General features: G+C 42.0%; 1 protein-coding gene across 1 annotated transcript in view; it reads right to left on the reverse strand.

The window, feature by feature from the left end:
• Window positions 1-4130: 4130 nt before the first annotated feature.
• The window catches only part of RNF128 (ring finger protein 128), a 28825-nt gene continuing 8730 nt past the window's right edge, over window positions 4131-24225 (reverse strand). The window contains exons 2-7 of the mRNA XM_054388736.1: window positions 18345-18592; window positions 11906-11977; window positions 10776-10858; window positions 8225-8321; window positions 5690-5858; window positions 4131-4249 (exon numbers count right to left, since the gene is read on the reverse strand). Of these exons, the coding sequence (XP_054244711.1) occupies window positions 4131-4249; window positions 5690-5858; window positions 8225-8321; window positions 10776-10858; window positions 11906-11977; window positions 18345-18592 (788 nt within the window). The remainder of the gene's footprint in view (window positions 4250-5689; window positions 5859-8224; window positions 8322-10775; window positions 10859-11905; window positions 11978-18344; window positions 18593-24225) is intronic.

Below are 24225 nucleotides of genomic sequence, written 5' to 3' on the forward strand. Positions count from 1 at the left end.
GTTGAGTGCTGCAGAATTTTTCTTCCGCTATATTAAAGACCTGCTAGGAATGGTAGATTACTTCCCTCAAGTACCCAGAGCCAAGATTATATAAATAGCTATATATTTTGGCTTCACTCTGTATAACCCAACAGTTAAACAACTGGCACAGATGATTACAGAGTTGTGAGCTCACAGTGGGTGAACACTGCAATTTGATTTAAAGTTTCCCATAAACCCAAAATGAAACTGCCAAAACTAATAGATTTTCTTTCACCTATTCCAAAATGCCAGCCACTACACCCCCTACAGGAGCAGAACTCTTAAAATTTGCACAGGAAAAACATCAATTGAAACCTGAGCAAGAAGGCAGAGCTACCTTCTGACCTGGTGTATGTTAAACACAGAATGAAAATGCATTCAATCACACAGCCAAGGTAGAGGAGTGTATTTATTCTCTCCAACTGTTAGGTCATTTAACAAGTGCAGAACTTTCCATTGAAAGACTGAGATGGGAAGAGTCCAACCGCATTTTTGACTCAAACTGCTTTTATATGTTTGCAGTCCCCCATCACAAGTCCTGCCTTTCTCTTAAGCAAGTATCTCAGCTATAACCATGTTCCTATAGGGACAACTGAAAATTTTCCTCAGTACGAGAGAATGTTATTTTAGTTCAGGATTTGAAATAAAATCCTGCTGCTGTAAAGCCTGGTCTACAAAAAAAGCACAGTAATCCAGCAGTAGGGGACAAGGCTTCCTCTTCATGCAGGGATAAAAAATAATCTTTCCCAGCACCCCCCCCCAAGAGCATTCAAGCCTTTGAGTGAAATGCCTAGATCAGACCTTTCCTGGGGGTGAGAGAAATGACAACAGCGAGTAAACACTTCGAGATTATGCTGAAGCCTGGTTCTGCTCTCTCTTTGGGGGCAGAATAATTGACATCTGCGTGCGATTCAACAGGAATATTAACTGAATCAAGAGGCACACTTTTAGCAACTGTTACCGTTTGTGGCACAAAATTTCCAGCCTCTTACATGTAAACATTAACATACAGCAAGCCTCCAAACTCTCGCACCACAGCAGCAATGCAAGCGCGTTGCCTTTCAGGAACAACCCTATCCCCAGGCATGTTTCTGTTTGCTTCTTCCTTGGAGAAAAAGAGTACCACAGTGCATATATATATGCATGTACATAACACAGAGCCATTCTAGCCTTACCATCACCAAAAAAACCAATCAGACAAAATAATAAACCACAAAAACAACCCCACTTGCTGCACAGTGCTCTAAGCAGGGTCAGCTAAAGACAGCTGCTATCCATGGCAGCCTGAAAAGACAAAGTGAAAGTAGAGCTTTAAAAATCTCATTACAGCAGGTAAAACTGCTGCACTGTTCTCAAAGGGGAAAACCACTGCAGAGTTCAGTGAAATAAAGTGGTTTTTTCGAAGTCAGACAGCAAGAAACTCAACTCCACTATCACATGCGCAAGATTTCCACATTTTAAGCAAAACCCCTCACATAGCCAATATTTACAAAGATCTGCACACACAAGACCATGGCAGACTTGCAGGTTGAGCTTCAAAACCAGAGAAGCACAACATTCTTCTGCATAGCAGTAGCTCAGATACTGTTCAGGTACACACACTTCATTTATTCTTTTAGCAGGACTTCACATTCGATCCAAGAATTTTAAATTCTTCCAGAAAATTAGCATAAGTGCTCCGAGCAAGTCCACATCCTGACAAAACACACAGACCCCATTTGATGCTACAGCAGTGTGAGTTCTCTGAAATGAACTGCTACATCCTACCATACTTCACTAGTGCATTCCTTGAGAAAACACCGTGCATCCACCTTACCCTTAGAAATAGCAGTAGAGGGGAAAAAGCAGATTTATTGCTCTGAAATAAATAGAAAGGCTTGAACTCTATAAACAAAGGAACACACGTTGACTGGGTTAAAAAGAAAAACCAAAGCACCTTTCAACACATGGAATTGATCTGAACTGCTTCCTTTCTTGAAGGTCAAAACTCATTCCTATTAAACTCAGAAGACCGGCAGAGAATTGAAAGACTGTATCATTGTAAAGTACTACTACATTATAACCCACACACTGGAAGAAGCATTTGAAATTAGAAGAAAATTCAGTATTTGGCAGTTGTATATTTACTGCTTGGCTGTTCCCTTCTCTGTTCTGTACATCAGATACAAAACAGAAAGGTGATCACAGCAAAGTACAGCTTTGGAGTGAAGTCTGATTATACTCAGCTTTTCTATTTGAGCTCATAACCTACCACTGCTTCCTGAACTAGACTTGGAACCAAGCTAAAAAGCCTGAGATTAACTACAACCAAACTGGCCATGGGAGTGGATGAGTTTTTACAAAACCTAATAGTATCACACAGACAAAAGGGCATTTATTTGTTTGGGGGTTTTGGTTTTTTTTTTTTTTGTTTGGGTTTAATTTTAATGCTTTGTCTTACAAGTAAGGATAAACTTGAGTAAGGGAGAATTGACTGAGCAACTTGGCAGAGAAAAGCGAGATGCAATCTGAAGAGTTAACATCAGACTGCCTTGTGCCAAACCTGCCTAGAACAGTTCAGAGCTCTGTCAAACACCTTACTGAGCACCCCCTAAGCTGCTTCGTTTTTCCTTTTCTGGAGTACAGCTGAAGGCTGAAGCCTCTCAATGCAATTTCAATACACACTAACAGCAGCATCCAGTATATAATTAATACTTCTTATTTCAGTTAGTTTGAACAAGTACTGCTGGGTTTTTTTGGCTTCTCAAAACTGAATTAATTTGGGGGTTGTAAGACACAGCAAATTCAGCATCTGTTTCCATGTAAGAGAGAGCAATCAATATTTAATGTAAGTCAGGGTCATCAAAATATAGTTTTATTTACATTTTCATATTCAAATTCAATACAAATCAAGAAATATTTACAACAATTTGAATTGTACTACAGCTAAAGAAAATGCATTGCGTTTCCCCTCCAGATTCAATAGTACTTTATTGTAGGCTTTAAGATAAAATTCTACTAACATCAGAAACGAGCCATAGATAGAGATTAAAAAAAAAAATAAAGTGCATCTGTAAGATGTCCTTATTTACCTTTGCTGAGCAAGGCCCTCCACTTATTGAAACACACAGTGTTCCTCTTTGACCCCAGTTCAACTCCCCACAGATGGCAATTTCTCCAATCATCTGTTACATTTACAGGACTCCCTGCAGCTTTAGCACACAGGCAAGACAATGCATAGCAACAGTCCAGCGTTTTTCAGAGGCTGGATTACTTCCCAAAAGATTCTTTCCAAACAACACAGCAGACCTTCAGTGCAGTCTTCCTGAACTCCTCCCAGACTTTCACAAAAGCAGGATTCTGACATATTGCTGGTGCTAGAGATGGTTGTAACTTCAAAAATCATGAGGGATCCTTCAGCCTGTCTCATATTAACAGGTCTGAAAAGTTCCAACAATTGTTCCCTTTGCAGTATTGTGCAAACTAGATCTGGCCTGTCAGCTTGCAGCTCTTTTTCCCTTTAGGAATGTGTGGTTGGCAGGTTAGAGTTGAGAGGTAGAGAATCATTCTGTTTACTAGAGAACCGAAGACACTGTGGGCAAAGTCCAGTTTGACAGGCATTAGTTGATACCTTCTCCTATCAAATTAGTGCACTGAAATACTACATACAGTGTTGTTTTAAACTGAACTGTGTCTGTTAAATAAGTATTAGACCAGATCAAAATCAATGAAAATCCACTTGAATTAGAACAATAAACAACAAAAACCACCAGTCAAAACAATTCGCAGTATAGACAGCTATGACATAAAAGAATCTTCTTCCCATTTAAATGACTCAAACACAGAACAGAAGCTCTGCTGAAAATGGAACTTTTGGTTTAGTGTTATAATCTGATGTTTTTCTTTATATTTAAGACAGCTTTATCTGAAGAGTCCTAAAACTAAATTCCACATAGGAGACGCAGTTTTAAGGATTGCAAACCATACCATTATGATTTGAACAAGTCCATTTGACCTCATCATTGACAAGGCAATATTTTTAATGCTACAGTCTTGCAATGTTTGGTATACATGTGATGACGGTAGGCAGCTCCTTGCAGAAGGCTTAAACCACATTGCTCAGCACATTCTTAGGATTTGACTTCACGAACTTGTGTTTCATCTGCCTCAAAACTTGGGTTGTCAACATGTGGAAGGACATGCACAGTGGAGGGCTGGGATTCATTGTTTACAAGATGCATGTTGTCATCTGTCCAGAACAAAGTCAAGAAAAGACAAGTTAAGAACTAACACAGGCAAGCTACTACCTTAAAGCAAACCACACTTTATTTCCACAAGCCCACTGCAGCAGTCTTTTCCCAGCATTTTTCTTGCAGAGTGGGAAATCCAAGGCCATGCTCCCATGACTACTATTCTGCTGCCCCTTGTTAGTTTGTGAGCCCATTTTTAACACTACCTGTCATTTATAAAGGTATCTGCTTTCTGTGGAGCTCACTTCTCGCCTGATCTGAGCAAGCCTAGCTTGTGCACTCAGGTGTCAGAAGGCCACGTAAGTCTACAAAATCCAACTTTAATAGAGATTGGCAATTCTCATGTAACTGCAGGGCTGCTGAATACAGGCATCAGGACAAATTCTAGAGACTTGGTTCAGGATAAACTGTGGACACAGCCTAATTCAGAGAGTAAGGTCTTCTCTCTACAAACTAATCTTGTTAGGCTGATGTTAGTGTGTGTGTCCTTGCCACTCAAACCAAGAATACATGAGGCCCTGGTCCATATAAATAATCCAGCATCACTTCAGTTGCTTACAGGGATGCAATTTCAACTTCTGATGTTTAACTTTCGGGCAGTGCCCCCTCCTTTACTGAGGTGCCTGAATAGGGCACTACCATACATGCATGGAGCAACACATCCCACAGGAGGCTCGCAGCAAACAAAAGCTTTCCTATCAGCTAGGCATCCTGCAGGAAACAGAATCATACAATATCAAGCCCAACTGTCAACCTAACACCATCATGACCTGAAGTACCATGTCCACATGTTTCTTGAACACCTCCAGGGACAGTGACTCCACCACCTCCCTGGGCAGCCTGTTCCAACACCTGACCACTATTCCAGTAAAGACATTTTTTTCTAATATCCAATCTAAACCTCCCATGACACAATTTTAGGCCATTTCCTCTCGTTCTGTCACTTAATACTAGGGAGAAGAGACAAACACCCACCTCCACTAAATTGCTTACAACATGTTGCTCACTTCAACCTCCCTGCAGATAGTTGCAGAGAGCAATAAGGTTTCCCCTCAACCTCCTTTTTTTCCAGACTAAGCAACCCCAAGTTTCCTTAGCTGCTCCTCAAGAGAATTGTTCTTCATGTACTTGAATAGCTTTGTTGCCCTGATGCAATTTAGTAAACATCCAGAGCATCTTTATGCCTCTGAGCTTCCCACACACACACACTTACTCCTCTCCCCAGGGCTATTCCTGAGGCTAGGTATTTCCATTTGTTTACCTGGAACCTTTCAATTTGTAAAATCAACAGCAATATTGAGCATGTGTTGGCAAAGTTGAACACTGAAAAACATTTTTCAGATAATTTGCTCTTTCTTAAAAGCAAATTCCACCTAATTCATAGCATTAGCAGCAAAGTACAATGCAATCTAGCAAAACAGGTGAAACAGTAGACGTACTTTCTGCTGGTGCATGTTCCTCCAGAACAGATTCATCTGCTCCTTGTACAGAGGCATATCCAGATGATGCTGTTTCACTATGATTATCCTCTTCATTAACTGCAGAGACATTTGATGTCCCACTTGATACTGTGGCTTGCACAGACTCAGCTCCTTCTTCTACATCCGCCTTTGTGGGGAGAAAAAAAAAAAAACAAACAAACACAAAAAAACCCACAAAACAGTTAGAACTCTGTAGGAAGCTGCATCTTCCCAGGATATCCACGCCTGCAAGGCCGTATAAATAATCCAGCATCACTTCACTTGCTTACAGGGATGCAATTTCAACTTCTGATGTTCAGCTTACAGGAAGTGCCTTCTGCTTCACTCAGGTGCCTGAACGGGGCACTCTCATGCACGCATGGAGCAACATATCCTACAGGAGGCTCGCTGTAGCCCTGCCGCCTCTGCAGCACGAAGTACTGGTTGGAGCGCTCCTGCACCCACAGCTTGAGGGCATTTTTCAGCAGCACCTCCTCAGGCTTCAGCCACATCGCCGCCGCCCACACCCGTCGTGCCGCCCGGCCTCCCGCTCCCACGCACACAGCCCCGCTGCCAAGGCACGGGCGGGGAAGGAGAGGAGCGGGGAGCGCGGAGCGAGCGCTGCTGCCCCCGAGCATACTGGGAGCTGCAAACCTCACAGCCCGCTGGACGCACAGCGCCGCGACCTCAAGACTACGACTCCCGTCAGGCCCTGCACGGCCGCCCGCCCCCTGGGCTGTGTTACAGCCGCCTGCCTGCCTGTCTGGCCGCTCAGGGCAGCGGGAGGGAGAGCGCGGGGACTCTGCTCAGAGACCCCGAGAGCTCGCAGTGCCCGAGGAGTTACCGCTCCTCCTGCTCCACACGCTGGAAGTGAGACTCTTCGTTCCGCTCCGCGCACACGGCAGCTCCCCTGCCCTTATCCGGGAGCTGTCCGGCGCCAGCCTCGCTCTTGTCAGGCAAGGCCGCAGCAGAGGTTCGCACCTGCCTGGCAGGCCTGCAGCGTATCCCTGCAACGCCTTCATAAACCGGGTCGGATACTTTTTTTTGTGCCTCTCTGACACGGAGAGAAATCCCTTTTTCAATTTTGCCCAAATGTTATTCTCCTTTCAACCCAGGAGATGGGACAGACATCACCAGAGATGTGGCTTTTATGTTTGTTTTTCTGTCAAAACTAAGACTTAGGCTGCAGCAAGAGATCTAGGCACTGAAAAAAAGAGGACAAACCTGCCACACATGGAAGGGAGCCTCCACCTACTACAGCACCCCAGTTACAGTGCCCATGTATATTGCCTGACCACTCACAGGCCACACTAGAAGCAGAGGAGCAGCCCCACCAGCTGCAGAAGCAGATGTGATCAATGTTGCCTATTTTCATTTCACATGATAAAACATCATCTGTTATATTTACAGGACTCCAGCTCTCCTTACAGCTTTAGCACATAGGCAAGACAATGCACAAGGAACAGTCCAGCATTTTTCAGAGGCTGGATCAGTTCCCAAAAGATTGTTTGTGTTGTTTGGAACTAATCTAAGTTTTCATCTTTAGTTCAGTCTTTCTGAAGTCATCCCAGACTTTCAGAAAACCAGGACTCTGGCATATTGCTGGTGCTACAGATGGTTGTAACTCCAAAACTCATGGGGGATCTTTCAGCCTGTCTCATATTAATAGGTCTGAAAAGTTCCTACAATTGTTCCCCTGGTGCAAGTCAGATTTGTCCAGCCAGCTTGCAGGTCTCTTTTCCCTTTAGGAATGTGTGTTGGCAGGTTGCAAGGACTGGAATCTAATGAACTTATATGCAGAAAAAAAAGTTGAAAATTGAAAAAAAACTTCTGGTAACCTCCAGCATCATAGGTGAAAAGCAGTTACTGCCTAATTCAGTGGGAAGTTTGGGTGCAGCTTCTGCATTCTTCACCTAGCTCTTCCTTTTTACTGCCTAGTACCAGGAAAGATTCTTCCTTCCACTTAGTGCAGATCTTTCCCCAGGAAAGCCCTGGCATGCAATTTCAGCTGGTCCAGGCAGTATCAGGCATTTGCAACAGCATCTTCCGCTGGCACTTGCCACAACAATCAGTTGCAGGCCACAACAATCAATTGCAGAACACATCAGAAATTCCTGATGTACATTAGGAAGTCATGTGGCTCTATGAAAAACACACACGCTGACACATTCACTTTTCAAGGTCTTTGGGTACTCAATAACTGAATAGAGGCTGGTTTCAGGGACAGTAGGAGATGTCAAATTCTGCTTGAAGCTCTGAGAAACTCCTATAGCTGCAAGCACAGGAGTTATGAGCAATTCAGTCATGCATTACAATCAATTTTGGCTTACATTCTGCCCCATGATACCAACTCAAACCAGGTCAGCTGCAGGCTTCACTAAAGGGCACATGGCAATTATTCCTACAGCATCTCACCACTAACATGGCAGTGCCTGCACTGCATGCTCAATATGGTTACTACACTGGGATAATATTGATAATGGCATCTACCACAACTGAAGACTACTGACTTACCTCAACACCCAAAACTTTGAGTATGTCACATTTGCATATGGGGCATGTCCTGTGTTCCAGAAGCCAGGGGTCAATACAGTTCTTGTGGAAGAGATGGCTGGTGGAAAAACAAACAAACAAAAAAACCCACAAACCAACAAGTCAGATTTCATACTAAGCAAACAGTTTATCTGGCAGCTATGAAGGCTCATTTAAAAACACTGGGAATTTATTCATACTAGAACAGATTACCTTATTTTGCCACAAGGTTCACTGGAAAGATAGAGACAGTTGACCTCTCAACCTGTAGCTGTTTTATGCTTATTAGTTGCTATAATTCAGCATTATCACAAAAAAAACCCAAACCAAACAAAAAAAAAAAAAAACAACCAAACCCACAACATTGTGTGCACTACGTTCCCAGCTGGGAATTTAACTAATACAAATACTGACATCTCAGCCTTAGCTTTAAGGTTAATTTCTGTCACAGCACATGCAGATGACTAAATACTTATTTCTGTTAAAGCCATATAGAAAAATCACCTCAGAGTTATGTCATCAAGATAAACTATACCCCCACACATTTACTTTGTGCAGTCACTGTGTATTCCAAGTGAATGTTTTGCAGGCTGTGTACTCAAAGTAAATATAGTTCAGCCATTACAGATGCAAATGTGTTCTTCTATGAAGACAGTTCCACAATGAGGCTGAATTAGGCCACAGATTTAGGAAAATGACTTGAAATCCTGTAATCTGCCTGTTCCTGCAGCCTGAATAGAAATAGCAAGGCAGACATGAACTGCTATTAATCAGAACTCTATTATGAGACAAGTGCAGAGATTACCACATCCTGTGCTTAATATTCTACACTCAATATGATACCAGCATTCTGCAGTTCAGACCATATAACCAGCACCTCTTTTCCAACTGCACCAGTATGAATACAACTTCAAATTCCTTGATGCATGACTATTTTAAGTACTTGGACTTAATACTGGTCTTGGGTACTGTTACTATAAATGCCTTCAGTTTGACTATCTGGGCAAGAATGACTTCTGCAAATACACACACCCCAGATACTTAGATACCACCAATGTGACTCACAGGAGCATTTTATTGCTTGTTTCCTTCATGGATAAAGTTAAATGTTTTCATTGTGGAGGTAATCAACATATGTACATTCTTGCAGGAAATACCAATTTATAACTAATGAGAGAATGTAATATGGTTGATGATGGCAGAGAGCACCACTAATGAAGATTACCAAGTAAATGCAGCCATCTTCAGAGCTACATTTGGGCCAAATAGGAATGAAACACCACAAACATATGTAGAAGCGCTCTGAGAGCAAGGCATTGACACAGTAAATATGTATAAAGAATGCATTCAAAAGAAGTTAGTCTCCTCTTAAGTCATGCATTGCTTGCAACTACACATCAAGATTAGCAGGGTTTATAGGGAAATAATGAGAACTTGGATCTCCTATCTATATGCTTCCATACTCTTGGCACCCATTTCATTACTAAACAGCACTATCCACAAGCAGAAACCTGACAAGGCAACTGAATAATCATTAATGCACATGACTGAAAGTTTGTTGATAACACCTTAACAAGCCAACTTTGTGAAATCAAAACAGCTTAGAAGTCCTACTGCTTGGGAGCAGAGATAGCTACTGCAAAACTGTCCCCTTCTTACAACCTGTAACCTCAGCTCAGGCTTATAGTGCTTGCCAAGACACTGCACTCAGCACAACAGCAGATACAGATTTTTTTCCATTCTTGAGAACTTTATCTTTCCTACATCAAAAGTTTTTCCGAGTGCTTTTCTGAAACCCTCTCCACAGGTTACAAAACCTCTTCCCATACAAAATTCATGCAGTTTACATTGCAGCCCTCTGGTTTTAGAAGTTTTGCCAGCAGTCCCATTCAGCAGGCCCAGGGGGAAGTCCCACAGCACAGGTTTCCTTAAGCCCTGAAAGGGCTTCATTAGGAGCAATCAAATTAAATAACATCTTGGTGCTACAATACTGGGCTTCCACAGAAGCACAGCAATGGGATACAACAATAGAGAAACCTAGAAAAAACAAACCACTGTAGCTCTGTTTTAGTCATAGAAATGCTTTCTTCTGGACTACAGAAGTTAGCACAAAACCCCCTTAGTAACCAGTAAACTAAGTGACAAGAAATGGACGTGGTTTTGCCAGTTACCTGCAATTTAGAGGTAACATTCTTATACATCAGCAAAGGAAAAGGAAAAATTAAAAATTTAAAAACAAAATCTTTAAGAAGCCCTGGCATGCCCTGGAGAGGCACTGCAGTTTGCTAGGTTATACTTGTCAACACACACTCACAGGGGAAGTTAGGAGCACAGGCCTTCGGGGGACATGCTGCAAGTGTGTATTCACACAGTTCCTGTTCAAAACGTTGCTTGACAGATGCAGGAATTCTTGCTGTGCAACAGCTTGATTAAAGTTTGATCAGCTTTGTTAGCATAACAGAAGGAGCAACTGGTAAGAAAGAGGCAAGTGTCCAGATTTTGGATTATGGGGCAAGTCTGGAGGACAACTTACTTGCAGGTCAGAATGCGCACTACTTCATTTGGCTTGTACAGCTCGATGCACACAACGCAGGTATCTCCGTCAGGACCAGTTTCCTAAGTGGCAAAATGAATTTAATCTTAACAGACATCCAAGGCTTCTTTTGAATGACCATCAGGTTTAATACAAAGGGGTCTAGCTAAAGTAATCTAAAGTAGCTTCCATGTAATGTTATATAAACATGTTGTGTGGATTACTTAGTGCAACGGTTTAAATCAGAACAAACCAGGTCAAACCAAACAAGCCAATAGATTAACCTATGTTCCCAACGCAGAAGTGAGGGAAAAGTAACATACAAAAAATCTGGATTGAGACACCAAAAAAGTGAGATCAGAATAGAGTTTACTGAGCAAAACCAGAAAAACCATAGTACAAAATGCATAATTACCTTAGCCTATTTGCAGAAAAAAAGGCATGACACAAAGCAGCAGCAAGCAGAAGCCAGCGAGCCAAAAGCCCAAGTCAGAAAACTCCTTCCCCATCCCTCCTTGTCCCATCACTATTCCAGCAGAAAAGACCAGCAGCCAAGAACCCAGAAGCAGCCATCAGAACAGGAAGCCTCCCATGTTGCCATCTGAACTTCAAGCCCCATAATACTTTGCTCCAGCCAATACTTTAATTTTTGAAGCTGGCATGACTGCAGCATGGTATGAATAACTGCAGCAGATTCAACTCAATCCATGACACTCAGTCAAGATGACAGAAGCACTGAAAGTCTAATTTCATAGTTTAGAAATCCAACTGCAAATCATCATTGGATTATTTGAGGCATTGCTGTAGAGGTTTAGGAAAATGCTGCCTCCAGTTTTAGTTACTAAAGAACAACCAAGGAAGCTGATTAGATATACTAGTCTACGTTTAGGCACCCATGCCAGCAAATTAGGACCTCTCATTTTAGAAAAACTGCAAGCAAACAGTTTTAAAAAAAATTATCTGATTTTATCTGAAAGTGCACATTGGAAAGCCTTGCACCGTGGGAAAGAACCTGATCTGAAAGAGAAACCACTTCTGTAAGAGACAGAGGCTCAGAGAGACTTCTGTATCCTGCTCCAGTACTAAGAATCACACTCAGGATGTGCCATAATGCTCAGGATCAGCCATACCTTGTCCCCTTGCTTCAGGGTACGCAGCTGTAACTGTTCAATGGCCTTCTTAGCCCTGGCCTTCAGCTGTCGCTGTAACAGAAAGCAGCCCTGGTTAAACACAGTCATTTCTTTCTTAAGTGGAGGTTACTAATACTTACCAAGGTGCCTGCTCCAAACTGGCACCAGTTTTATAACCTAGATGCTATCAAAAGAAGCCAAGTAAGCATGACCATGCTATTTAGGGACAACATGAAACAAGGGTTTCAGCACATACTGATGTGGTTATCGACTCTGGATGACAAAGCATTTGGATGTGCTTTGTTTTTACCTTTTCAACAAAGCACAGGAATTTCAAGGGTTTATTTGAGAAGATGTAAGACAATACCTGGCCAAAACAAACAGAAGCCTTCAAACTGACTTGGTACAGAGGACTGAACATCGAGTTCAACAATAATTTTAACTACTCACTTTATGACAATTTCCTGGCACAAACTCACATCCTGGTAAAAGGTAGAAGTCTTTGCAAATCAGCTCAACTACTACCAATGCACCCTGAACTAGCTTCTGCCATGATTGCTTTACAGAACACATACAGCTCAGGAGCATCCTAACACCAACTGCTCCTGTCAAATGGAAGAATGCAGTTTTATCTCAATATTGGTTCAAAGTAACATGTATGAAGGGAAACAAGAAAAAAACCAAACCAGGGCTCAGAGCTATTTCTTCCCCTCCCCTTGGCACAAGGTGTGAAACAAATCAAGTGACTAGCCCGAGGTGGATTACAGGGCAGCTTAAATGTAAGCAGGAGGAAGCATTCCCCATTGCCTTTCATGCAGTCATTTACTTGCTGTTGTCAGGATAGGAGGACAGAGATGAGCAGACAGAAGCAGCCCAGCGTGCCTGGCAACTGTTGCTGTCCAGCTGTCACTGCAAAACATTTAATTAGCAGGAGAGCCAGCATCTCTGTTTAAAGGTCACAGGTTGGTGCTGTTTTGCCAACACAAAGAGTATGTCTGTCCTCTCCCTCCCAGTGCACTGATTGCCCAGTGCAGCTGCTCTGTGCAGGAGCCCCGCACCGTTAGCTTCCCAGCATTACTTCCTGTCATGCATTTTATTTCAGTAACAAGAATCTTCTGTGATGAAGGTGCAGTGCTGGTGGCAGAACAACAGAAGGGGGGAGGGCTGCTGCTGACACCTCACAAATTCAGCAAGAGTTGGTATTTCAAGTCTACATAAGCTTCCCTGTGCTGAAACAGTTAATGGCAAACAAAATGATTTATATGATCCACTGGGACCCTGTCAAACAGTTTTGGTGCAAAATGATCTGTTTGTGTATCAGTGTTGCTTTGGGATCTTCAGGTACAGCATCAGTGTGCACACTTAGGAGCTCAGTAGTTGATAGCTCTTAACAACTATCAAGGAAGATGCACATACAATCCAAAAGTGAAGAATGCAAACAAGTTTTCAGGTATTTAAGAATGAGAACTAGTCAGATTTGAGGACTGAGAAGGTCTTCTGCTCAAGACATCAAGACATTTCTGTATTTCACTTAAGGTTAATTTTATAATGACATTTCCTTTGTTAATGTTTTAATGAGGCCATGGAGAAGCAGCCACATACTCGTCTCAGCAAACACAGAGGCTCCCAAAAGTTTCAGCAGCAAATGTGGTAACATGAACAGAGCAGGAATGCAACAATATTCATACTTCTCACATGCAGCCAGAATTGTCTGTCACCACTACTTGTTATTAATTGAAAATTAAACTTTCTAGGAATGTACTCCCCCATGAAGTATCTAATCTACACATCTAATGTCAGGCCAAGCGTATTAGACAGGACTCAACTGGCTGTATTGTTAATAATTTACTGAAACAATATAATATTAAGGCACAAGTTTAATTGTTTTTCCTGAAATGTACCAATGGCAAAGTCACCTTTAACACTGATTTTGATAAGTACAGCAGAACACCCCTTTGGGGAGACAGAGAGAGGTTACAAGAGGAAGCTTTTTATTGGATACTCTACCAATAGATCTAGGATACTCAAACCTGAAATGTCAATGCCTTTTGTGAAGACATGTTTTCCAAGCAAACAAATGTTGATGACATTAAAAGTCTAAAAGCCCCAGCTCGGCAACTCTAGAAAAAACAGCTGACTAAGCTGAAGCTGGGGAAAAAAGGAATCAAGATGTTACAAAACAGGTCAAATCCCATCTCTCATCCAGCCTTTGGTGGTGGAAGTTGAAGTAGAGAGGTACCCAACTGAAAAAAAAGTTTGCTGTTTAGTCCTTGGTCATTCCTAGTCAAACACTCATTTTATCTCCAACCCTTTCTGCATACAGGTGCCTTCCTGGTGTCCTGCAAGCACGGTCATGGCAGTGCATGCCAGCAAGCTCTAAGGAGGTCAGGAACTCCTGCTTTCCTCCTATAAGCTAAGGAAGCTCTTCCCCATATGTAGCTACTGCCATGAAGAGGGTTTGGGCTGGTGGGAAGTTGAGCAACTTAACCTCCTCCAAAGCCATTAAATTAGGCAATTTCTCAGATGCAACATCTAATCTTTATGAAATCACGGAAGTGAAGACTTGAGCTTAAATTAGAAACCAAGCCACAGATAACATCATTGGCCATTTTGCATTATTAAGAAAAGTTAATTTATTGAGGAACTGAATTTGCCAGTACTTCACAGATGAAAGGCAACAAGCCACCTACCACACTTAACTTGTTTTTCTGGCTTTTTGCTCACAGACCTCATGATGTAACAAGAGATCACAGAGGTGGGTACTTGAATTTCAAGCCCAGAAGAAAACATGCATTCAGATAAGAACTAGCAGGTTGTGAACAGTTTAGCTAGCTGATTCAGGATAAAAAATAACCCAAACAAACTACTCTATTTTAACTCAGTTAAGACAGACATGCTACTAAGTTTATGTTTTTGCTTGGACTGCAAGACAGTACAACTAGCTCTTCTCTATGGTCATTCAACTTTTTAAAGAAACTTTTTACAGGTTTACATTACTGACATATTCAATTCCTGCTCAAGCTAAGAGACAGCTAATGGCTTCAAGAAAAGTTTGTAGAGAACATGTTTAAAACCTGGATTTTATGTGATCAAGCTGTCCAGAAAACATGCTTTCATCAAAAGAAGCAAGTAGGCATAGCAAAAAGTACAGAAACTATTGGCTGCCCAAAGAGATTGTGGAGTCTCCTTCTCAAGAGACATTCAAAACCCACCTGGACACATTCCTGTGATTCTGCTCTGGCAGGGAGGTTGGATTAGATGATCTTTCAAGGTCCCTTTCAACCCCTAATATTCTGTGAAACAGCCAAGTTTAAAAGGCACTCAACAGCCTGTCTATAAACCAAGAGATTACTTCAGAAACCACTTAAGTCTGAATTTTTTTCCCCAGCCAAAAGAAAAGGAAAAACATACTGTCAATATGTTAATACTTGGGAGTCATGCAATTCAAGCAGGGTTACTACCAGTCCCATGCATGAATGAAACTATCTAGCCAGGCTCTTGCTTTCAAGAAGCCTTTGCAAAAAGACACAAAGCATCTACAAAATGTTCTCCCCTCTTTCTGTCCTACCCCTTAAACAAGTGGGAGTCAAGCTCCCTCATCCTTTTCATTCCAGGGCAAGAGCTCTCCTGGGCTGCAGCCTGGTTGCAAAGAACAAGCCTGGACAGATCATTACCATATTTCATGACTGGCTCATCCTATCACTCTACAGAGCAATTCAAAAGTGTTTATTTTGGTTCAGCTATTAGACTGACACTTTAAAAGACTCCTCACACAATAACAATAGAATGCCACAGGGAAGGTTAAAAAAAAAAAGGCAGGTAATGCATTGAAGAATAGTGACACAGGGTAAAGGGAGTCATTCAGAACAGCAATTCCCTTCTGAAAGAGGGAATGTTTGTAATACTTAACTACCAACATTTGAGTGTTTCCTAAAGACACCTGTAAGAATGCATAACCCTTCTGTATCTGTGCAATAAAGGAGATAAAACACACTCCTTTAAAACAGACTTCTATACTCCACCCAAACAAGAGACTGAAGTCCAGGCAATTAGATTTTCCAAAGGGTTGAACAATGACAGGAAAGTTCCCATGTAGCATGCAAGCTGGAGCCAAAGCAGTTAAGTCACAAACTTTTGATATACACTGAAAATTCAGTCAGCTAACAGGGAACATTGCAGCATTATCTTTTAGTCGTTCACCTTAACCGACAAGAACTTTGTCATTCTAGGCTTATCTAATCATTGCATGGTCAGCCTTTAGAAGCCATGGTACAAAAAAAATCAATTGAAAACAATTCTGGATTATCTTGAGTTTCACTTTAACAAAATAATACATTTTTACCCCCTGACTACAGGGAAGCTTTCTTCTATTCTTAAACTTTATAAAGCACTTTTACAGGCTCCTTAATTTAAATTCACCTGAAATCATGTGGAACTGGCATGTCATTTATTAATGTTATTTCCCAATCTGCAATAAACATCTTGTGCACACAGAGCCCAAAATAGAAATAATTTGTGAAGGTACTAGCCAACCAGGCTGGATTTTCCCAGTACTGTCTGCCACTGGAAGCATTAATAACATTTGTAGCTTGTTAAAAGTCTGGTAGCTCAGAATAGAGCTGGACTTCCACAACTCCTCTGTTAAATACCTTCAAAGGAAGAAAAATTTTCTTGTGGTTTGATAAACTGTGTATTCTGCAGACCACCTTTTGGACACCCAGTTTTTCCTGCCCAGGGTAGATGGCAGGTAATGAAAAAGACAATTCATCAACAGGAAGCTGCACCTCTGTCCAAGAAGAGAGATGCAAGATGACAGCATCAAGTTACAGAGCTTCACACTATCTCTCATGAAAGGCACTACACAAATATCTCCATATGGCATCCAGGAGCAACAATGGTACATCTCACAGGTAGATGGTAACTTCCAATGCTGCTCTTCCATCTCTTATTGTACCCTTGGTCCCTTATCATATCCTCACACCACTGCCATGTGTGGCACAACTCCAAAACATGCAAATGGGCTAAAATTTAGGGGAGACCTAGTCCAGAAGTTGAGGCAGACAGCTTACACAAGACACAAATACAGTTCAGGTCACTGTTATATCTCTAGACCTAGTAAGAGTATAGCTAGCTGACCATCATCCACAAGACTACACTTGGATTACAGGCTTTCAGAACACAAACTCAAGTGAGTTAGGTTCTGTGATTACTAAAGAGAACCCAGCATTCAACTCTAGGAATACTGCTGTCATTTACCAGAGCTAGCCTCTCAGCCTGCCAAGAGCAACACCAGTTCTGCATTTTAACACTTCAAAGAAGCCAATTTTAAAAAGTTATGAAAGCCTGAAAACTGGCCTGAAATTCACTACTTGGGTCTAGCTTCTACCTTCATCAGCTTATTTCAGAAAGATGTTGCTCAAGGGGTCTGAAATCCCCAGCACAGCAAAGAAACCTAATAGGACTGGTCTTCTGCAATGGGAGAGAAGTCTGTTGCTTCTTTAACCGTTTAACCACTGATCCAGAGACAATTCACATATTCTGAGCCCAGCCAGAGTTAGATCTTTGTGCTATTGGTGTCTGTAGGAAAGGACTCTAAGAACTCTTCTTTCAGAGTTCAGGCAGCTCCTGCAAAAGGCACTGCAAATACCAAGGGTTCTAAGGGCAAGGCTGAAGAAGTGCTTGCATCTGTGCCACTCACTGTTGAGCCCATTACCTTTGACAGATGTCATGCCAGGACTTTATTCTCACTTTTAAGGCTTTCACTTAAGCCCCAAAGTAGCAGGTATAAGGCAGATTGAAGACAAAGCTGTAAGCTTTAGTCCTATCAGCTGATGAGATTATTGCACAGAAGTGAGTTACTTGGAAACTTAACTCATTAGCAAACCCCTGCCTGGGGTTTTAAAAGAGCACAATTTAAAGGTGCTCTTCTTTTAACTCCTAATTGAGGCTGTCACTGCAATTCTCAAGAAGGCTTCAGTCAGAAAGCAGTTTTCAATGAGCAGCTTGTGGTCTACAGAAAGTCAGCCAAAGTCATGCACCATTTTGCAGACGCATTTGCAGTCGTGTCTCACATTACAGCTAGCACATAGGCAGTGCTATGTGGGAAGCGTGAGGGTCAGCTAAAAGCAGTTTACCTCTCACACCACCTCCTACACATCAGCACTATGGCTGCACTGCAGTTCAAGGAGTAGAATTTGTAGGAGACAAGTTAGCTAAATATGTCAGTTTGCTTTCTCCAGACAGTTTACTTTTTGCTGTTTCTCTGAAAAGTTTTAAGCTGTTTATATCTCTTAGCATTTTAAAGATCACTCTTGCCTTCCTATGGAATGAACAAATTTAGTGATTTTTGGTGCTTAGCCAGTATCTTGTCCTCAAGATCCACAGCACAGTGTCTGAGGGGTGTAAAAAAACCCCAAAGTGGTGGCACACACAAACTCACCTGATTCTTGGACTGGGCTCTTGCAATCCTGAGTCTCCGAGCAGAATAAAAAATAAAGTAGCCCATGGTTGCTGCTGTGACAATGAAAAATGACACTGAGATGAAGAAGATGGAATATTGATTCATCCAAGGACCTTGCCTTTTCCCCACTTCAATAACCATGGTGACTTTCATGCCACTGTTGATCCGGTGCAAGATCTCCATGCCTTTCAGGTTGCCAATCATAATTGCAACGATGCTTTCAGCACCTGCAAAGGAGAAGGAAAATCCATGCTCAGTTCTTAGGTATGGTATCAAAGTCATTGTTTTGGATGTTCCAATTCAAGCACTAAAGATCAGACTGGAAAGTTCCTAACTAGCATTTATAGATTCAGCAAGAGCTGATGGAATAAGTGCCACCACCATGTGCTTGTTCAGCTGAAGCATATGTCAGGTTACCTATGAGCTGCATAAGCGAAGCATATTTAGAATTCATTCCTCTCCATAGCACACCCCTCACTCTCATTTATGGCATACATTGTCATTACTTTAGACTCAACACTTTGGCAATTTACATTTCAATATGCCTTTGAAGTACATCAAGTTAAAAATAGATCCCATACTGAGAAAGGTCACTAGGGGTTGCTCAGGGAAACCAGGTGCACAGCTGGTGGCTTAGGGACCCTTCCTGCTCCATTGCTACTTCATAATATCTCTTTTCTAAATTTGACAGTATTGTTGAGTACCTCTCTAGATAGTCTCAATAAAACAGAAGCTCTTAAGAGAATTAAAAAAAGGGGGGGTGTGGGCAGAGAGACAAGTATATTCTCAGTGGCCTCTCCAAGATAAATAAAAAAGAAGTGGATTTGAAGACTAGCCAGTCAGCAGTCTCGCTGCATTAGACCATTAGTTGCATGACATTCATAACATAGTGCATGGTGAAGGAATAAAAAAAAAGTGCTACTCTAGTATTCCAGCTAACCTCCCAGCCAAACACTTGTTAATGAAGGGACCAATTAACATCGACTACAACTGCTGTTACACCACAAAGGCTTTAACTTGAAAAAGCACTTTTCTGTTTTCCAGATCGTTCATGTAATGCCTTTGATCCTGCATGGATAATCATGATGTCTAGCAACTCTTCCTGGTGTCACTAAACTCATCTTTTATTCAGAAAGCTCCATGTAACAAGTAGTACATTGCATAGAAGGGGGAAAAATATTAAAAGGCAGCCAGACAACAACTGCTGTCCTTTATGATTAACCAGGACTTATAGCACAAAGTAAGCTAGAGTCAGGTGTTAGGAGCAACTAAAGAATTAAGCATAGGTCAAGCCAGAAGCTGAGAGTTACTTCCATAAGAATGGAAGAAAGTGTGAAAGAACAGGCTGTGACAAGAAGAAAATAAGAAGTGTGCCAAAAAAGGCAAAAAAGCTTGTTCTGCCTCATTCCCCTTTACTCCTGTGTGTCTCACTAGTTAAATATAACTTGTGGTTCTGCTCAATACAAGATGTAGGGTAAGGATTCCTGTTAGTGAAATGTCACCACCAACCACCAACCTACAAAACCACTTCACAGCTATGAAACCATTCGTTGTGAGCGAGTTATACCCTGAAAGAAAAAGAATCTTCCATTTAAGTTTTAGGCTACTCAGTTCACTATGATGTCATTAGATGACAAGCTTAAGTCTTCTTGACATTTCTCCTCCTAGAGATTTTTCTTGCCATTTTAGTTCTGCTTTAGATAAACACACGAGTGGCCAGCTGGTAGCTTTGGCACTAGAGCAACAAAGGCAGAGGTGAGAGAGTGGTCATTTCCATCAGCACCTGCACCACTTCCCCCACCCACCTTGGAGTGAACCCCCACTGCCTGACATCAGCATCCACCTTCAATATTTTGTAATGCAGTCTCTTAGGGACCAGGAGTTAATTTCTAAAGGCTAAGCTAACCTGGCATCTTATGAAGTTAAGCAAATGCCTTGTGAAAACAGCAGGGCTAAGGAATCCAGAAACTGCACCTAATTTTTGGCTGTCAGTAGCACAGGAGTTTAGTCAGTTCCAAAGCTCTTTTTGGGGACGGCCTATACAATGCCTTGACACTATCACTGTCATGAGGGCAGAAAACAAGACCTCCTTTGCCTGCTAAGAGGAGATTCAATGATGTACTATTAGGCTTAAGGTAAGATAGAAGCACAAAATCCACATTTTGGACTACTGTTGTGCTTCTAGAATAAAATCAGTAAAGATCATCCCTGCCCAATGCTTCCTGAGCTACTAAAAGGGTCCCATCACGTTACTGATGGCCTGGAAACCACCAACCCAGACAGGGGCTCCTGCCAATGCTTGGGCATCTTAATGGAAACAAGTTATTTGAGAGGGCATCTGCAGAGGTGTCTCAAGCATAGCAACTGCCCTAAGCTGCCAGCTTGCTCCCCTCCCAGACTCCAGCAAAAGCAAGAGAAAAGTCAATTAGTTGTACGTGGCAAAAATCTAACAGAAACCCCAGGTTCTCACATAGATGTCACCTTTTGCAATTCAGGTCAAGCTTTCTGCAACACTTTTTAAGGGACATTGGAAGGTGAGATTAAGCTGCTGCCTGCTTAGCTAATAATGGGTGCATTGCTAAACAGAAGCAAGACCTGTTTAGTTAAACATTTCCCAGCCTCTCTCCTTTCCCACCTTCTATGAAATTGGAAAGTTATTCTTTAGACAAATCTGCCTCTGCACATGTGGAGTTTTGCAGAAGGTAATTCCAAAATCATAACAACAACATGCTGGTCAAAAGGATACTGGTTTGCAGACACAGATGGCACAGATGAAGCACGAGAACTTAAATGGCTTTCAGGGACACAGGCACATTTGGCACACAAGAAGAGCATAACTGGGATCCAGGTTTTACCTTCCTGTATCAGGTTTAATTAGACATGGAGTAGAGTTGTGGCTGTTTATATAAGTACTTAAACTCTGCTCTGCAGAGATTTCACTTGTTCTGCCATTACACTTCTGATCCTGGTATACATGAAGCACAGTCTTGGCAGTTCAGCAGAGAAATGCAATGTGCAGGAGGTGCACAGAACTGGGACCATTAACTTCAGCACAGTAAGCATCTGCTTTTTCATGTTCATGAAAGAGATTACTGTAATCCAGTGCTACTCTCATGCATGCTACAGATATTTATTCTGAACGAAGCAAATTTTAAGTCCTGGAAAACAATCAACCCACAATATTTAGCAGGCTGTAAATATAACCTAGTTAATGCCTTAATAGCAGTAATTTTTAGTCTGTTCATGCATTAAAGCACATAGAGGCAAAGATTAGATCTTTGGGCAAATTAAATCACCTGCTTCAAAACAGGGTATGGCAAAGCATTGTTTGCCCTATTCAGATGAGGTATACACAACTTACAGGATACCCAGAACTTTAGCTTTTTGGCCACTGCGCTTGACTAAGTCCCAGACAAGTAGGTCCCTATGTGCCATGTGACTCCACGGCATACCTCAAGGCAACAACTGCATTAAAGATCCATGCTAGAGGAGTGTTGATGCCTCCAGTGTCTCTGCATTTTGCTCAACTATCATCATAAGCTCTCTCCCCACAGAAGCAACTCATAAAATCTGTCACAGTGTGTTCAGGGCAAACTGAACTGCAAAGCGATTCCCACACGAGATGGGATTTTCAGATTTGGCTTTGGTTTTTGTTTGGTTTTGGTTTATTCTCCCTCCTCCATGCAAGTGAAGAGATGAGAAGCCCCAGCAGCTTAAAGTAACTACCTCCTTCCCAGGCATATTACAAGTACAGCTTCTACAAATACTATGCACAGGTTTCTCTGGGTGTTAATGACATTTCCCCCCCCCCCTTTTTTTTTTATGAAGAGGGAACTGTGTTTCCATAAATATTTATTATTAATATGCAGCAATGAGCATTGCTTTCTCACTTCTCTGTTGGGACCTGTTGAAGTCATCTACCCTTTCACATAGTTATATTAAAATTTCCAGGTGGGCTGGAGTTCAAAGTGTCAAGGAGATGCACCAGGTTTTGCAGTAATTAAAGCCTACATGACTTTCTTCTCACCCCCAAAAAAACTCACTATTGTTAGAGCTTTTCCAACATAACTTCAGAAGGGAGCTACACCAGCACTCTAGGTGGAAGTGCAAGGCTTAAAAGCCCAGACACCACAGCCACAGCATGCAGACTTACAGGAAAGTTCTGCCCACAAGAGACGCAACAATGGTGACGCTGAGCTTGCTCATGGTTTTGACCCGAGGTCTGCTGTGCTGCTAGGGAAGCATGAGAAGGTCCCATCAGCCCTACAAAAGCACAGCTGCTAGCTATGTGTGTAAATGTAACAGGCAGCTCTCCTCACCTAGAATGAAATTTGAATGCTACCTTAACCATAATTAAAGTTTATCCCTAGTGTCCTGCATCTCCAGCCTTGCAGTTGAGCCATATGACTGCATGAAAACACCAGACCAAGTACAGGGAAGTGCCTAAGTTTCACCCATTGCTGCTTTCACAGCAACCATCCCTTCCCAGCCAGTTTTGGTAAGCAAACCTCCCTGAGGGGAGCAGGGTGTTGCTATAGCAGTGTGTTTGTCAGGGTAAAATCCTGCCTCCTGAATGCTCCTGTGCAGGTTCCTACAAATTGAAACCACTCACAACAGGCAGCTCAAGAGGAAGAAGCAGGGCTTTGTGCATGCTGCTCCTTCAACCAGTTTCAAGTCAAACTTTGCTCATGCACTTCATGAACTTTGCCTTTTCTTCCATATATTAGAGAAAAAAAGAAAAAACTTCACCCTTACGTTAACCTTAATGGAATTCTGCATTGTGCATTTAATAAACTGCAGCACAACCTGGAAAGGGGAGTAAGGAGAGCACCTCCAGTAATTTAAATCGCTGCTATGTGGAAAAAAAAAAAAAAAAAGCCCTTTCAAGTTACGAAGGCCACATTTAAGCTTCCCAGCTAACAAACTGCCAAAACCCAACTTTTGCTTCAAGGAAACCTTTTTTAGCATTGGAATTTACTGAATCTTCATTGTAATAGCCCATTTCTTACTCACCACTTGAGTTCCATAACCAAGAAAACTGAACTGGCTCAGACTGATAACCATACTGCAGCTGTACCACTGTCATTACTTTCTGGTGCAGCCCATTTTCAGATCTAACAGAAAACATCAGGTGCCTTCAAAACTTAAAAAAATACTGTTATGAATCATGCCATCTCTGCACAGCTTCCCCTCCTCTACCTCAATACTCCACCTAACACCACAGAGAACATTCATTCAGTCCAAGAGAAATATTTAACATTTTCTCTGTGCAATACTTAGAGGTGACATTGACAAATGCCATGTATGTGTTTCCTACTCTGTGAGGCCCTGGCAAAGCTTTTTGCAGTGAATAATTAACTTCCAGCTGTTTGACAGCTTTGCATGCTATGGAAGCCAACTCAAAAGCTCCAGCTCCAAGTCAGCTTTTCTAGCCTCACTTAAAAATATCCAGAATCTTAAGGAGGGCTAAAAGAAAGCTGGTGAGGGACTTTTTTAGGGTGTCAGGTAGTGATAGGACTAGGCAGAATGGAGCAAAAATAGAAATGGTTAGATTCAGATTGGATGTTATGAAGAAATTCTTCACCATGAGTGTGGTGAGACACTGGTTGCCCAGGGAGGTGGTGAAAGCCTCATCCCTGGAGGTTTTTAAGGCCAGGCTGGATGTGGCTCTGAGCAATCTGATCTAGTGTGAGGTGTCCCTGCCCATGGCAGGGGGGTTGGCACTAGATGATCCTTGAGGTCCCTTCCAACCCTAACAATTCTATGATTCTAAAGTTGATTTCTCAACTCATTCAGGCATTGGAACCATTTTGCATTGTTTAAACTTGCTTTAAACCAACCAAATTAAGCTTCAGTTGTG

The sequence above is a fragment of the Indicator indicator genome, chromosome 17, assembly GCF_027791375.1.
Source record: "Indicator indicator isolate 239-I01 chromosome 17, UM_Iind_1.1, whole genome shotgun sequence".
Lineage (NCBI taxonomy): Eukaryota > Metazoa > Chordata > Aves > Piciformes > Indicatoridae > Indicator > Indicator indicator.